This window comes from Amblyraja radiata, chromosome 29 (assembly GCF_010909765.2).
Source record: "Amblyraja radiata isolate CabotCenter1 chromosome 29, sAmbRad1.1.pri, whole genome shotgun sequence".
Taxonomy (NCBI): domain Eukaryota; kingdom Metazoa; phylum Chordata; class Chondrichthyes; order Rajiformes; family Rajidae; genus Amblyraja; species Amblyraja radiata.
Window position 1 is genome coordinate 8,169,910 of NC_045984.1, and position 12,711 is coordinate 8,182,620.

Sequence of the window (12,711 nt, forward strand, 5' to 3'; positions counted from 1 at the left end):
AAAAATTAATATTAAAATTTTGGAAAGGCCCTATAACCCCCACAATTACAATGTGGATTATGGAAATGTCAGAGACCTTACATTTGGAAAGAACTAGACTTGTCTTAATGGACAAACAAGAACTTTTTGTTTGAATATGGTCTCCATTTATTGACTATTTGAAGGGGTGGAATGGTTCGGCACGAAAACTGACTGAAGCTCGAACTCAGGATTAGATGAAAAGTTATACTTAATAATTTGCGAACCTATCTCCAATGTTGTATTATTAGTAAATTATTCCATTCTTCTTTATCATGCTTTTTTTTTCTCTCTTTATTATTTTCTATCTATTAAAAAAAAATGGAAGCAGAGATTAAATAACTGATAATATTAGCAATGTATGACTGATATACATGAAATGTTCTTATTATGTACTTCTAATTTAAAAAAAAAAAAAGAAATAAATTGAGCTGGTGTTGTAAACGAACAAGCTGGCCTCCACCTAATGCTGGCAGCAAACTCTCCACCCACCTTGCTCTTGGCCAGGGTTCTCCATGTATACTCGGGCAATGCCTCGTCTCAGTGTGATGTAGAGCTCTGTGAGCAATTTTGGACCCTATACCTGAGGGTGTGCTGGCTCTAGAGAGGGTCCAGAAGAGGTTTACCAGAATTATCCCAGGACTGAGTGGGTTAACATATGAGCGTTTGACTGCACTGGGCCTCTGCTCGCTGGAGTTTAGAAGGATGAAGGGGACGACATCATTGAAACTTACTGAATAGTGAAAGGCCTGGATAGAGTGGTCATGGGGAGGATGTTCCCACCAATGGAAGAGTCTAGGACCAGAGGTCATAGCTTCAGCATTATAGGACGAGTCCTTTAGGAAGGAGATGAGGGCAAGATTTTTAGTCAGAGGGTAGTGAATCTGTGGAATTCATTGCCAGTGAAGGCTGCGGTGGTCAAGTCAATGGATATTTTTAAAGCAGAGATAGATCCTTGATTAGTATGGGTGTAGGGGGTCACGGGGAGAAGGCAGGAGAATGGGGTTAGGATGGTGAGATAGATCAATCATGATTGAATGGAGGAGTAGACTTGATGGGCCGATTGACCTAATTCTGCTCCTGTCACTTATGAATTTATGAAGTCTAGTTGCCCGTCTGTCATGTGCTGCTCTGTCTTCAGGCAGGCCTCAAATCCTTATCTACCCACGCCATTCTGTCGTATGTCTGCAACAATACCATGTCATCAGGAAGAAGATGTTATGATTTATTCTCTTTGACAAGCCTGGCTCTTTTATTTGTCAACATGCCACCAGGCGCTTGTTGCAACTAGTCGTGTGTGCCCTTGACCCGCACGTATGCCTTTGATAGCTTTGAAATGTTACAAAAAGCAAAACAGTTTAAAAGTTGGCACTGTTCCTTAGAGGTGACGCCTCCAAAAACGAACACCTCTTTCATCATCCAGTGACTTCCAGAATTATTCTATGACACTGATCACCATTTATTGAGAGATTGCACCCACCTCTCCCATGAGTTCATTCCCATAAATCTGGACAGGGCACCTTGTTGGCAATTATTAATGCTTCAACTGTGCTTTCTCACAGATTTAAGAAATAATTATTCACAGGATGTGGTACTTATTGATGCAATCCTTGGAATGGCTGCCTCTGCCTTTCCAGGTTGCAGTCAGCGCAGTATTATAGGACCATAAGGTACAGTAGCAGAATGAGGCCATTTAGCCCATCAAGTGGCGGCACGGTGGCGTCGCGGTAGAGCTGCTGCCTCACAGGGCCAGAGACCCAGGTTCTCCCCGTGACCTGCGTAGGTTTTCTCACAGATCTTCGGTTTCCTCCCACACTCCAAAGAAGTACAGGATTGTAGGTTAATTGGCTTAGTGTAAATGTAAATAAAAATTGCCCCTAGTGTATATGTGTTAATGTATATAGTGTTAATGTGTGGGAATCGCTGGTTGGTGCGGACTCAGTTGGCCAAAGGGCCTGTTTCCACACCAGAATTAAGAGGTGCTCCAATATTCGTTAGTTGGACACCTCCAGTCTGTTGCAAACAGTCACTGGGAAATGAAATGGCATTCTCTTTACTGTATATAATAGTGGCAGTGGGGGTTAGCATCACTCCTGAGGGGGGTGGTTGGAGCACTACAAGGGGGAGGGCCTCACCGAATAGTGAGAGGCCTGGATAGAGTGGATGTGAAGAGGATGTCTCCACTAGTGGGAGAGTCTAGGACCAGAGGTCATCGCCTCAGAATCAAAGGGCGTTCCTTTATGAAAGAGATAAGGAGGAGTTTCTTTATTCAGAGAATTGACCTCCACTGCCTTCTGAGGCAGATAATTCCACAGATTCACACAGTCCCCTTCAGTTTCTCTTCAGCATATAAAAGGCATGCTCAATTGGGTTCAGATCGGGTGATTGACTTGCCCACTCAAGAATAGACCATTTTTTAGCTTTGAAAAACTCCTTTGTTGCTTTAACAGTTTAGGCAGAGGGTGGTGAATCTGTGGAATTCATTGCCACAGAAGGCTATTGAGGCCAAGTCAATGGGTATTTTTAAGGCAGAGATAGATAGATTCATGATTAGTACAGATGTCAGGGGTTATGGGGAGAAGGCAGGAGAATGGGGTTGAGTGAGAGAGATAGACCAGCCTTGATTGAATGGCGGAATAGACTTGATGGGCCGAATTATCTAATTCTGCTCCTATCACTTATGAACTTAAGAATAAAAATGGATGACAAAAGGGATCTCCGAACATGGAAGTGTTAGAAGAAAGCAACAGTAAATTCATGGAGAATAAGATGTGGTTTTAAGCCTCGTTGGCCTGTTTTGACATTCAGAAGATTATTCTTGACTTAGCATCTATTGCCCATCCATCCTTTGCTTCAGGGCTAAGATGAGAATTGATAGGAGATGGGTGGATCTGGAGTCGCACATTGGCCAGATTGGGTAAGGTTCAGTAATCACCTTCCCCGTGGGGCTATAGGGAAGCAGTTGGGCATGAAGACAATTGAGTCATTTAACATCACTGAGCCTGTCATTTTATTCTGCTGTGTTGGGATTCAACCTCCATTTGTGAATGGGTGGGTGCTAGGTGTCCCCGGATACAACAATCACCCACTTCATGGCCCCTTTCAAGTCCGTTATGGCGTTGCTTCCTTCAACAAGCTCCTTGCTGTATCTGAAGCTCTCCCTGTGGGATTCCTGCCAACAGGTAGAAATAACTTCCTGGCTTTGTCTTAATGGATGAATGGTCCCGGTCCCCGAGTGCTGACCCAGTAACCACTAACCTCTGGAAAGCCTAATTTTTCCTCCAATGTGGATCCCTATCCCGGCACATTGTTGACGTAAGCCGGCCCACTTTTTGTGTTCAGGTCACTGAACCATCCCACCGCAACTAGAGAGCTGCTATCGGCCTCATCTTGCACGAACTCCCTTTATCCTTGTTTCCCTTGTTATTCCCTGTATCATGTATCTGTATGCTGCGGATGGCTCGATTGTAATCATGCATTGTCTTTCTGCTGCCTGATTAGCAGGCAACAGAAGCTTTTCACTGTACCCTGGTGCATGTGACGATAAACTGAACTCGCTTTCGTGATTTAGTGGTGGAATGGAAGCTTGATGAATACCGACTATTTAATAGATGAATACGTTGTCTGAGGAGTAGTGTGATGAGATTCAAATACTGCTCAGAATGGTTGTACTGAAATAGCTAGTTTCTGCACTCTCAATTTTATAAAGCCGTTTTTCTCTCTGCCAATCTTCAGATTCCCGGTTGTAATTCTGTCTCTTCCCCTTTTGTTTTCCCAGTACTATGAAATGTCCTATGGATTGAACATTGAAATGCATAAACAGGTAAGCCCATTCCTCCGAGTGTTTTGATGGTTGAACGGTCCCATTAATCACTGTTACTGCTTCTTCCCTTTTGTTGAGTGACAGGAATGTTTCCCAATCTCCACAATGCAGTCACGGTCTGCACTGTGCCTCTGTTCCACGATCACACATCTCCAGGTGCTGGAGGCAGGTACCTCGCAGGGAGAGCTGCAGGTACAGCAAAAATCTCATCGAAGGAAGCTAGGCCGGGGTGGACTTGAAAGGGACCATGATGAGCTTAGTGAATAGGTGGATGCTAGGTGACCTCGGGGATTGCCAACATCCCCGAGGTCACCTAGCATCCACCCATTCACTAAGCTCATCAGCAGAGGTGCTTTGTGAAAGGAAGCCCTTAGATGCGAAGCAGATAGAGATTCTTAAGATAAACGCAAAGTGCTGGAGGAACTCTGGCCGCACCTGCAGGAGGAATGCACAGATTCCGTTTCAGGGTGGGGACCCTTCTTCAAGTTGAGGGGTCCAGACCCGAAATGTCAACCGGTCACTTCCCTCCAAAGATGCTGTCTGAGCCGCTGAGTTCTTCTGGCAATTTGTGTGTTTTGATCAAGATTCCAGCACCTGAGTCCCTCGTCTCCAGAGATTCTTCAGAGACGTTGCGGATGTACCAATAGACCAGCAATTCTTCATCAGGAGGTTTTGCAGAAGGGAAACCAGTCTAGCCCATTATGTCTGTCATTTCTGAAGGAAACCCATCTGCGGAGCATTGATTTTTTTTTGCTCCATAGTCACCTCTCTTCTTATTTAAACAAAATGTTATCAATTTACTTTGGATTTTAATCGACAATGCCATTTAAAAAATGAAAGAATTAACAAACATCCATGTGTAATTGGTTCTTTGGAATGGAAAATAAATAAGATAACTGAACGTTTGATATGGTTGCGCTAGTAGTACAGGTCTTAAGGTGCCTGATCGTCACCAAAATCAATGACTTTAATAGGACAAAGTTAGACAAAAATGCTGGAGAAACTCAGCGGGTGCAGCAGCATCTATGGAGCGAAGAAAATAGGCAACGTTTCGGGCTGAAACGTTGTCTATTTCCTTCGCTCCATAGATGCTGCTGCACCCGCTGAGTTTCTCCAGCATTTTTGTCTGCCTTCAATTTTCCAGCATCTGAAGTTCCTTCTTAAACACTTTAATAGGACACTTGAGTACGTTGTTTCGGAAGTGTTAAACACTAGGGACTATTTACAAATTTAGCCATAGCCAATTCACCTTCAAACCTGTGCGTCTTTAGAGTGTGGGAGGAAACCTGAGCTCCCGGGGTAAACCTACGCAGGTTAAGGGAGACCGTACAAATTCCGTACAGACAGCGCCCATAGTCAGGCTCGAACCCGGGACTCTGGCACTGTATGGGGCAGCAACTCTACCACTGCGCCACCCTTGTGCTATAATGCCAGGATAAGCACTTAACCTAAGACCACCAAGCCCAATGCCAAAATAGTATCTAAACTGTGCACACTTAGGACAATGCTCTAGGACAATAACTAACTTCATATTCAATAAAAAGCTACCTTCAAGTTAATAAACACACAAGCTGAATGTTTAACTAAGAAACACAATCCCAATGCCATGTGAGAATCTAAAATGACTTTACATGGTTTAACTGTGGGACAAGCATGCAGATGCCAGTATATCATTGGGGTTATCAAGTGGGCACTTCCCATCACTGCTCTTTTGTTGAGTTAGGCCCCCGACATCTCGGGAAGGCTCAACAGTTAGTATAATTGGCCTTTTTAATACCTTCTGAAACAGGCCAACTGATAGCCGTGTAATAGAAAGTTAAACTGTTTCCACGGAATAATCCAAACCAGTCTTCCCACCTTTGACTCCATCTTCACTTCACACTGCCTCGGAAAAGCAGCCAACATAACCAAAGATGACTTTCACATTCCTCCTCCTCCCTGCTCCCGTCTCCAGCAGAAGGGACAGAAGCTTGAAAACGCATCACCAGACTCTGAAATGACTTCTTCCCCTCTGTTATCAGGCTTCTGAATGGCACTTCCATAAGATACATAAAAAATTGGAGCAACTCAGCGGGTCACAGGGAAGCTCTAGAGAAAAGGAATAGGTGACGTTTTGGGTCGAGACTCTTCTTCAGCTAGAGTATTGTCCTATTAACCTCTATCCCAGGGGTGGGGAACCTTTTCATGTTGGAACGCTGCATTAAGTTAGCTGTAATCTAAGAAACTTCAATTAGATACACTTTAAAATGTACATTATTTTGTTAAAATAGCCCTCATGACTTACTAATGTTTTTATTGTGGCCGTCAGTCGGGGAGGATTATTTCGTTGAACCTTCGTTTACTCTCTGGTATTTTAAATACGTTCATTTTAAGATTAATATAAAAATAATAAAAGACAAAGAAAAACATATTAATAAAAGGTAGACAAAAATGCTGGAGAAACTCAGCGGGTGAGGCAGGTCTGAAGAAGGGTCTCGACCCGAAACGTCGCCTATTTCCTTCGCTCCATTGATGCTGCCTCACCCGCTGAGTTTCTCCAGCATTTTTGTCTACCTTTGATTTTCCAGCATCTGCAGTTCCTTCTTAAATAAAAATAAAAGGATTTGTTCTACAAAATTTTGATTCATTCAAAAGGCCGCACTTAACGGCCTAGAAGGCCGCAGGTTCCCCACCCCTGCTCTACCCCATTGAAGCCATTGGACTTTGTTTATGAACTGGAGTGCTGCAATGCCGAGAATTATATTCTGCACTCTGTATCTGTTTTCCCTTTGCTCCATCTACTGTAGTTTGATTTGATTGTAGTCATGCACAGTATTATCTGATCTATTTGGAAAGCGTGCAAAACAAAGCTCTTCACTGTATCCCAGTACACGTAACAATAATACACCTCAACCTAATCCACATGTTGCCCAATACAGGGGGCTGAACGTGCGTTTGTTTTATTGGTTTAAGTTGTGTCATACAATGTTATCAGTGATGATCTTGTTGACTTGTTTGTGTGAGGTGCAGGGAGACTGAGTCTATCAGGTCAATATCTCTGCGTACGCCTTCTGCCATGCCTCTTCATTGAGTTTCTATCAGCCTGTGTCCTCCTTGCAATGTGCTTATCTAACGTCCATTTCAATCCATTTCTAATTGCGGCTGTGAGATTCTCTTTCCTCTCTGTAAGTAAGTGTCCTGAACACGTGTGGGAGGGAACCTCAGATGCTGGTTTAAACTGAAGATAGACACAAAAAGCTGGAGTAATTCAGTGGAACTGGTAGCCTCTCTGGAGAGAAGGAATGGGTGACGTTCTGGGTCGAGACGCTTCTTCAGACTGGAGTCAGGGGAAAGGGAAACGAGAGATATTGACATTAATGTAGAGAGATATAGAATAAATGAATAAAAGATATGCAAAAAAATAATGATGATAAAGGAAACAGGCCATTGTTAGCTGTTTGCTAGGTGAGAACGAGAAGCTGGTGCGACTTGGGTGGGGGAAGGATGGAGAGAGAGGGAATGCAGGGGTTACTTGAAGTAAGAGAAATTCATATTCATACCACTAGGTGCGAACTGCCCAAGTGAAATATGAGATACTATTCCAACTATTTGAACACCTGTTTGGTTTATTGGTAACCATCTTGTATTAATGGTCCCTACTCTGGAATCTCTGGTGCTAGTTCATTATAAATTATGCCTCGTGCGACCTCCAGATTTCAGGGCCAAGCGGGCTTCATTTGTGGCAGGCCCTGTGTGATCCTGGTCTTTTCTCGCCTGCAGCTTCCGCCCCCCCACCCCCACATCCTACTTTCAGACTTCTTCTTCTTCTTGCGTATGGCGTGCTCAGCCTAAAGTTGTAGACACTAAAACACGACATCTATTTGTTTGTGCACGTCGGGTTGATTGCATTAGTCGAAACATGGTGGGCCACGTGAAGGTTGCAATCTCCCACCCCACTTTCAGACTGAAGAAGGGTCCCGACCCAAAGTTGCTCAGTTTAAAAAAACAACTTGAGCACATTTGTACTTCCTGAAGTTGGCTCACCATTTAATGATCTCATAGCTAATCAGTATTTCAAGTCTGAAGAAGGGTTTTTACCCGAAACGTCATCCATTGCATTTTTGTGTCTATCTTCGGCATCTGCGGTTCCTTCCTGCGCATGCTGTCTGACCCACTGAGTTACTCCAACACTTTGTGTCTATCTTTGGTATGAACTAGCATCTGCAGTTCCTTGTTTCTTCATACTCCCCTGTTATTTTGCTGCTTGGTTTTAACTGGGTGGGCTGGATGGGGAAACGGCGTATACTGCGTTTGGCAAATTGTCGAGCTCCGTAAACAAAGCGGTCAATAAACATTCAGGCAATGAATCAACACGAGCAAAGCAATTTGCAATAAAAAATAAATTTCCATTCCACTGTTTGGGAACAATGCATCAAATGCCCAGAGGAAGGCTGATCTACAGCGAGATCCGCATTTGAGTTGGCTCTTGCGCTTTGAGGCATTTGTCCTGATTAAATACTGTCTGCTTCCTGCGGTCAGCCGAACTTGCAATTATCTGTAATGACGTCCGAACTAAATAAAAATTGGGTTACTGCAGCATTTTGTTATTTACAGGGAGCGATATCGGAGCAGGAATTGCTTTGGCTATGCTTTAGATATGTCGTGTATTATGATCAAACATTTTTGAATGCAGCAACCTTTACAATTATTTTCTTCAAGTCTTTTTTTTAAACCTCAGAAAGGGATTTTGTGCACAGTTCCGTGGCAGTGATGTAAAAGAGAAGGTTATGCTGTGGTTAGCTCATCATTACCGAGTGCCTTAACCATTGGATTTGGCAGGCCTGGATATTGGGGAGTGGGGAGGTCGGTATGTATTCAGCTGGGTGAACACAACATCGGTCTGGACTGCTGGAGACCACAGAGGAAAACTGCTTGTGTGATGTGTTTGTGCCATGATTAGCTTGTGGTCTGTGGGTAGTGCGCAATTAAAGCTGCTCCTGTTTTATTTATACTTTTTGGTCCATGTAGACTGCTGACTGCATAGAATGTTCTGCAACAAAACCACAGGTGCAAGCAGGCAGTGTGAGCCAGTCAGCAACTCAACCACTCTAACCAGAAGGAACTGCTAACAATGTGTAGGACGGAACTGCAGATGCTGGTTTACACCCAAGATAGACACAAAATCCTGGAGTAACTCAGCGGGACAGGCAGCATCTCTGGATAGAAGGAATGGGTGACATAGAAACATAGTAAATAGGTGCATGAGCAGGCCATTTGGCCCTTCGAGCCAGCACCACTGTCCAATATGATCATGGCTGATCATCCAAAATCAATGATCCTGCTTTCACCCTATATCCCTTGATTCCGTTAGCCTGAAGAGCTATATCTAACTCTCTCTTAAATGCATCCAGTGAATTGCACAGATTCACAACTCTCTGGGTGAAACTCTTTTTCAGACTGAGATTCTCAGTCTGAAGAAGGGTCTTGACCCGAAATATCACCCATTCCTCTATCCAGTGATGCGGCCTGTCCCGCTGAGTTACTCCAGCATTTAGTGTCTGCCTTAGGAACCGTTACAAAGTAGGGGTATGTTTGCCAGCTGGGGACAAAGTTAGCTTGGTTTGTTGCTGACATTTTTGTTTCTGATTTGCTAATTTTGTGGCTCGAGATTCAAGTTCTTTACGGCCCAACAATAGGAGGTCTTCCTTTGGGGGAACTGCCTTCCTTCAATTGAGGTCCCCGAGCACCCCGGCCACTTCCTCTTCTCCCCTCTCCCATCGGGAAAAATGTATTGAAGTGTGAAAACGCACACCTCCAAATCCAGGGACAATTTCTTCACAAATGTTATCAAGCAACCAAATCATCTTACCTACAACCAGAGAGCAGTCCTGAACTACTAGCTACCTCATTGGAGATCCTTGGCCAATCTTTGCTCGGACTTTATCTTGCACTAAACGTTATTCACGATATTCCCTTAATTATGTATCTGTAAACTATGGGTGACTCGATTGTAATGATGTATTGTCTTTCCGCTGACTTGGTTCGCACACAACAAAAGCTTTTCACGTCGTAATAATCTAACTAATGATATTGCCTGGTGGTTCTTGTGTGTTTAATGTCTTGAAGCGTTACTTGGGGAAATCTCCAATTGAATCAGTTTCCTTTTTGTATTAACCAATGCAACTGAAATCTAGTTAACCAGTCTTTAATCCAGTGGCCGTTTGTGCAATATTGTTTTGGTTGTCATGTGTACTGAAACACAGTGAAACGCTTTTGTTTGCATGCTATTTGTCAAAGAAAAGATTGTACATGAATACAATCAAGCTGTCCACAGTACACAGATAAAGGATAATCGCTACAACATTTAGTGCAAAATATAACATTAAAATCCTATAAGATCTGAATAAAGACAGTTCAAAGGTCTCCAATGAAGTAGGTGGGAGGTCAGGACCGCTCTCTGGTTAATGAGAGGATGGTTTAGTTGCCTGATAACAGCTGGGAAGAAACTGTCCCTGAATCTGGAGGTGTGCATTTTCAAACCTCTATCTCTTGCCTGAGGGGAGAGGAGGGAGTGGCTGGTGTGAGACGAGTCCTTGTTAATGCTGCTGGCCTTGCTGAGGCAGCATGAAATGTAGATGGAGTTAATGGAATGGAGGCTGGTTTGTGAGATGGTCTGGGCTGTGTCCACAACTATCTGCAAGAGAGTGCCAGAGAGAGAACACGTGCAAACTAGAGGAACAGCACCTCATATGGTGCTAACGGTATGATCATTGAATTCTTCAATTTTAAGTAACCCACGTTTTTCCAGAGAGGATGAGTTGTGGAGATGCGAGGTGGTGTTACAAGTCTGTGGAGTTTGCATGTTCTCCCTGTGACTGCCTAGGGTTTCCTCCCACACGCCAAAGACGTGTGGGTTTGCAGCTTAATAGCCTTTGCAAATTTTATCTTGTGTGTAGGGAGTGGATGAGAAAGTAGGATAACATAGAACTAGCGTGAACGGGTGATCGATGGACTTGGTGGACTGATGGACCTGTTCCCAATCAATCAACCCCTTGCACTTCCTCCCTCCCCACCCTCGTCGTCCTGCTAGTTCCACTGTTCGCATCCTTGTATCCCTTTGTTATCACCTCTTCCCCAGCTGAAGATAGACCATTATCTACTCCGACCTTTCTTGGTCATTTGTTGCCTGCCCTGCTTTGTTTTCTGGCCAATTCTTAACTCCAGTTCCCCCCCCTCCACTTTCAATCTGAAGAAGAGTCCCGACCCGAAACGTCACCCAGAGATTTTTCTCCAGAGGTGCTGCCTGACCTGCTGACTTACTCCAGCACTTTGTGCCTAATCGATCAAATCTATTGTATCTTGTATCCTGCATCCATTGCCTCTTGGGGAGAGATGTCAGTGTTAGGACCTTGGAGCTGCCTTAACCATAATTTAATGGGTTGGACAAAATGTTGATCCACGCTGTACATTGCTGTGATCTATTGGGGGAGGTCATTGTTGATGCAAAGACCGATATGTTGTGGAGACAATTCTTTTGCAAGCTTGCAATGGCTGGTGATCTACCACTGACGGCTTTGTCATGCAAACCAGCCATTAAAATCCTCCCAGGTAGCAGAGCATGGGTGTTAACTACGAACAGGGTTGGGATCGCCATAGGGGTCATTGTTGCACAGGGCAAGACAAGAAACAAGATATGACACGACTCTGACATGCGCTGTTGTCTTTGCAAATGCTCAGGAGTGGATAATGAGCTTGACACAGTCCCCGTGGGCCAGGATTTACTTTCCAGACTTGGCGCAGTGAAATCATCAAAGGTGAATTGAATTTTCAATTTCTCTAAACCTGGTGCCCAGGGTGATCCTCGTCTCTCTGCTTACACCAGGTGGCAAAACACTCTCCATGACTTGAGCTGTTGCATCAGAACGCAAAGCTTGGCAGAGAGAGTGTGGAAGTCAGCCGCATGTGGTACGGGTGAGGCAAATAGCATGGATGCAATAAATATCAAGCAAGTTAGGATTGTGAGGGGGAAAGTATCAAGGGATGAAATGAGGCAACTGAGAAAGAGTTGTGTGGAGTTTAGGTTAGTTTAGAGATACAGCGTGAAAACAGACCCTTCGGCCCACCGTGTCTGCGCCGAGCAGCGATCCCTGCACATTAACACTCTCCTATACATTCTAGGGACAATTTACACTTTTACCAAGTATTCAAACCCAAGCCAATTATCCTACAAATCTGTACGTCTTTGGAGTGTGGGATCTTGGAGAAACCCCATGTGGTCACGGGGATAACGTACAAACTCCATACAGACAGTATCGAACCCCCGTCTCTGGCACTGCATTCTACTGCTGCGCCACTGTGCTGCCTAACATCAATTAGTATGGTCTGTCAATATGTTGCAATAGATTAAATCCTGACCATAGTATATTTTAATTGTAGCATTTTAGGCATTGACTAATGGATGCAGTGAATGAAATCACACACAGACCAACCTCCCTTCCATTGACTCCCATCTACACTTCACGCTGCCTTGGCAAGGCCACCAGCAAAACCAATGACCAGTTTCGCCCCGGTTACTCCCTCTTCTCTCCTCTCCCATCAGGCAAGAGGTATAGAAATTTGAAAATCCAGGGACGGTTTCTTCCCAGCTGTTCTCAGCCAACGGAACCATCTTCTCACCAACTAGAGGGTGGTCCTGACCTCCCATCTACTTCATTTGAGACATTTGAACGATCTTTAATTGAACTTTACTGAACTTGATCTTGCACTTATCGCTATACTCTTTATGTTGTGTCTGTAAACTGTAGACGGCTTGATTGTAACCATGCATAGTCTTTTCACTGATTGGAGAGCATGCAACAAAAAGTTAATAAACTCAACTAAACACATATATA

At 44.1% G+C, this 12,711-nt stretch overlaps 1 protein-coding gene across 7 annotated transcripts in view; it reads left to right on the plus strand.

The window, feature by feature from the left end:
- Positions 1-12,711, plus strand: part of LOC116989284 (transducin-like enhancer protein 4) — a 222,479-nt gene that overhangs the window by 36,009 nt on the left and 173,759 nt on the right. For all 7 annotated transcript variants that reach the window (XM_033046498.1, XM_033046501.1, XM_033046499.1 and 4 more), the window contains exon 4: positions 3,797-3,841. In XM_033046498.1, coding sequence (XP_032902389.1) covers positions 3,797-3,841 — 45 coding nt within the window. The remainder of the gene's footprint in view (positions 1-3,796; positions 3,842-12,711) is intronic.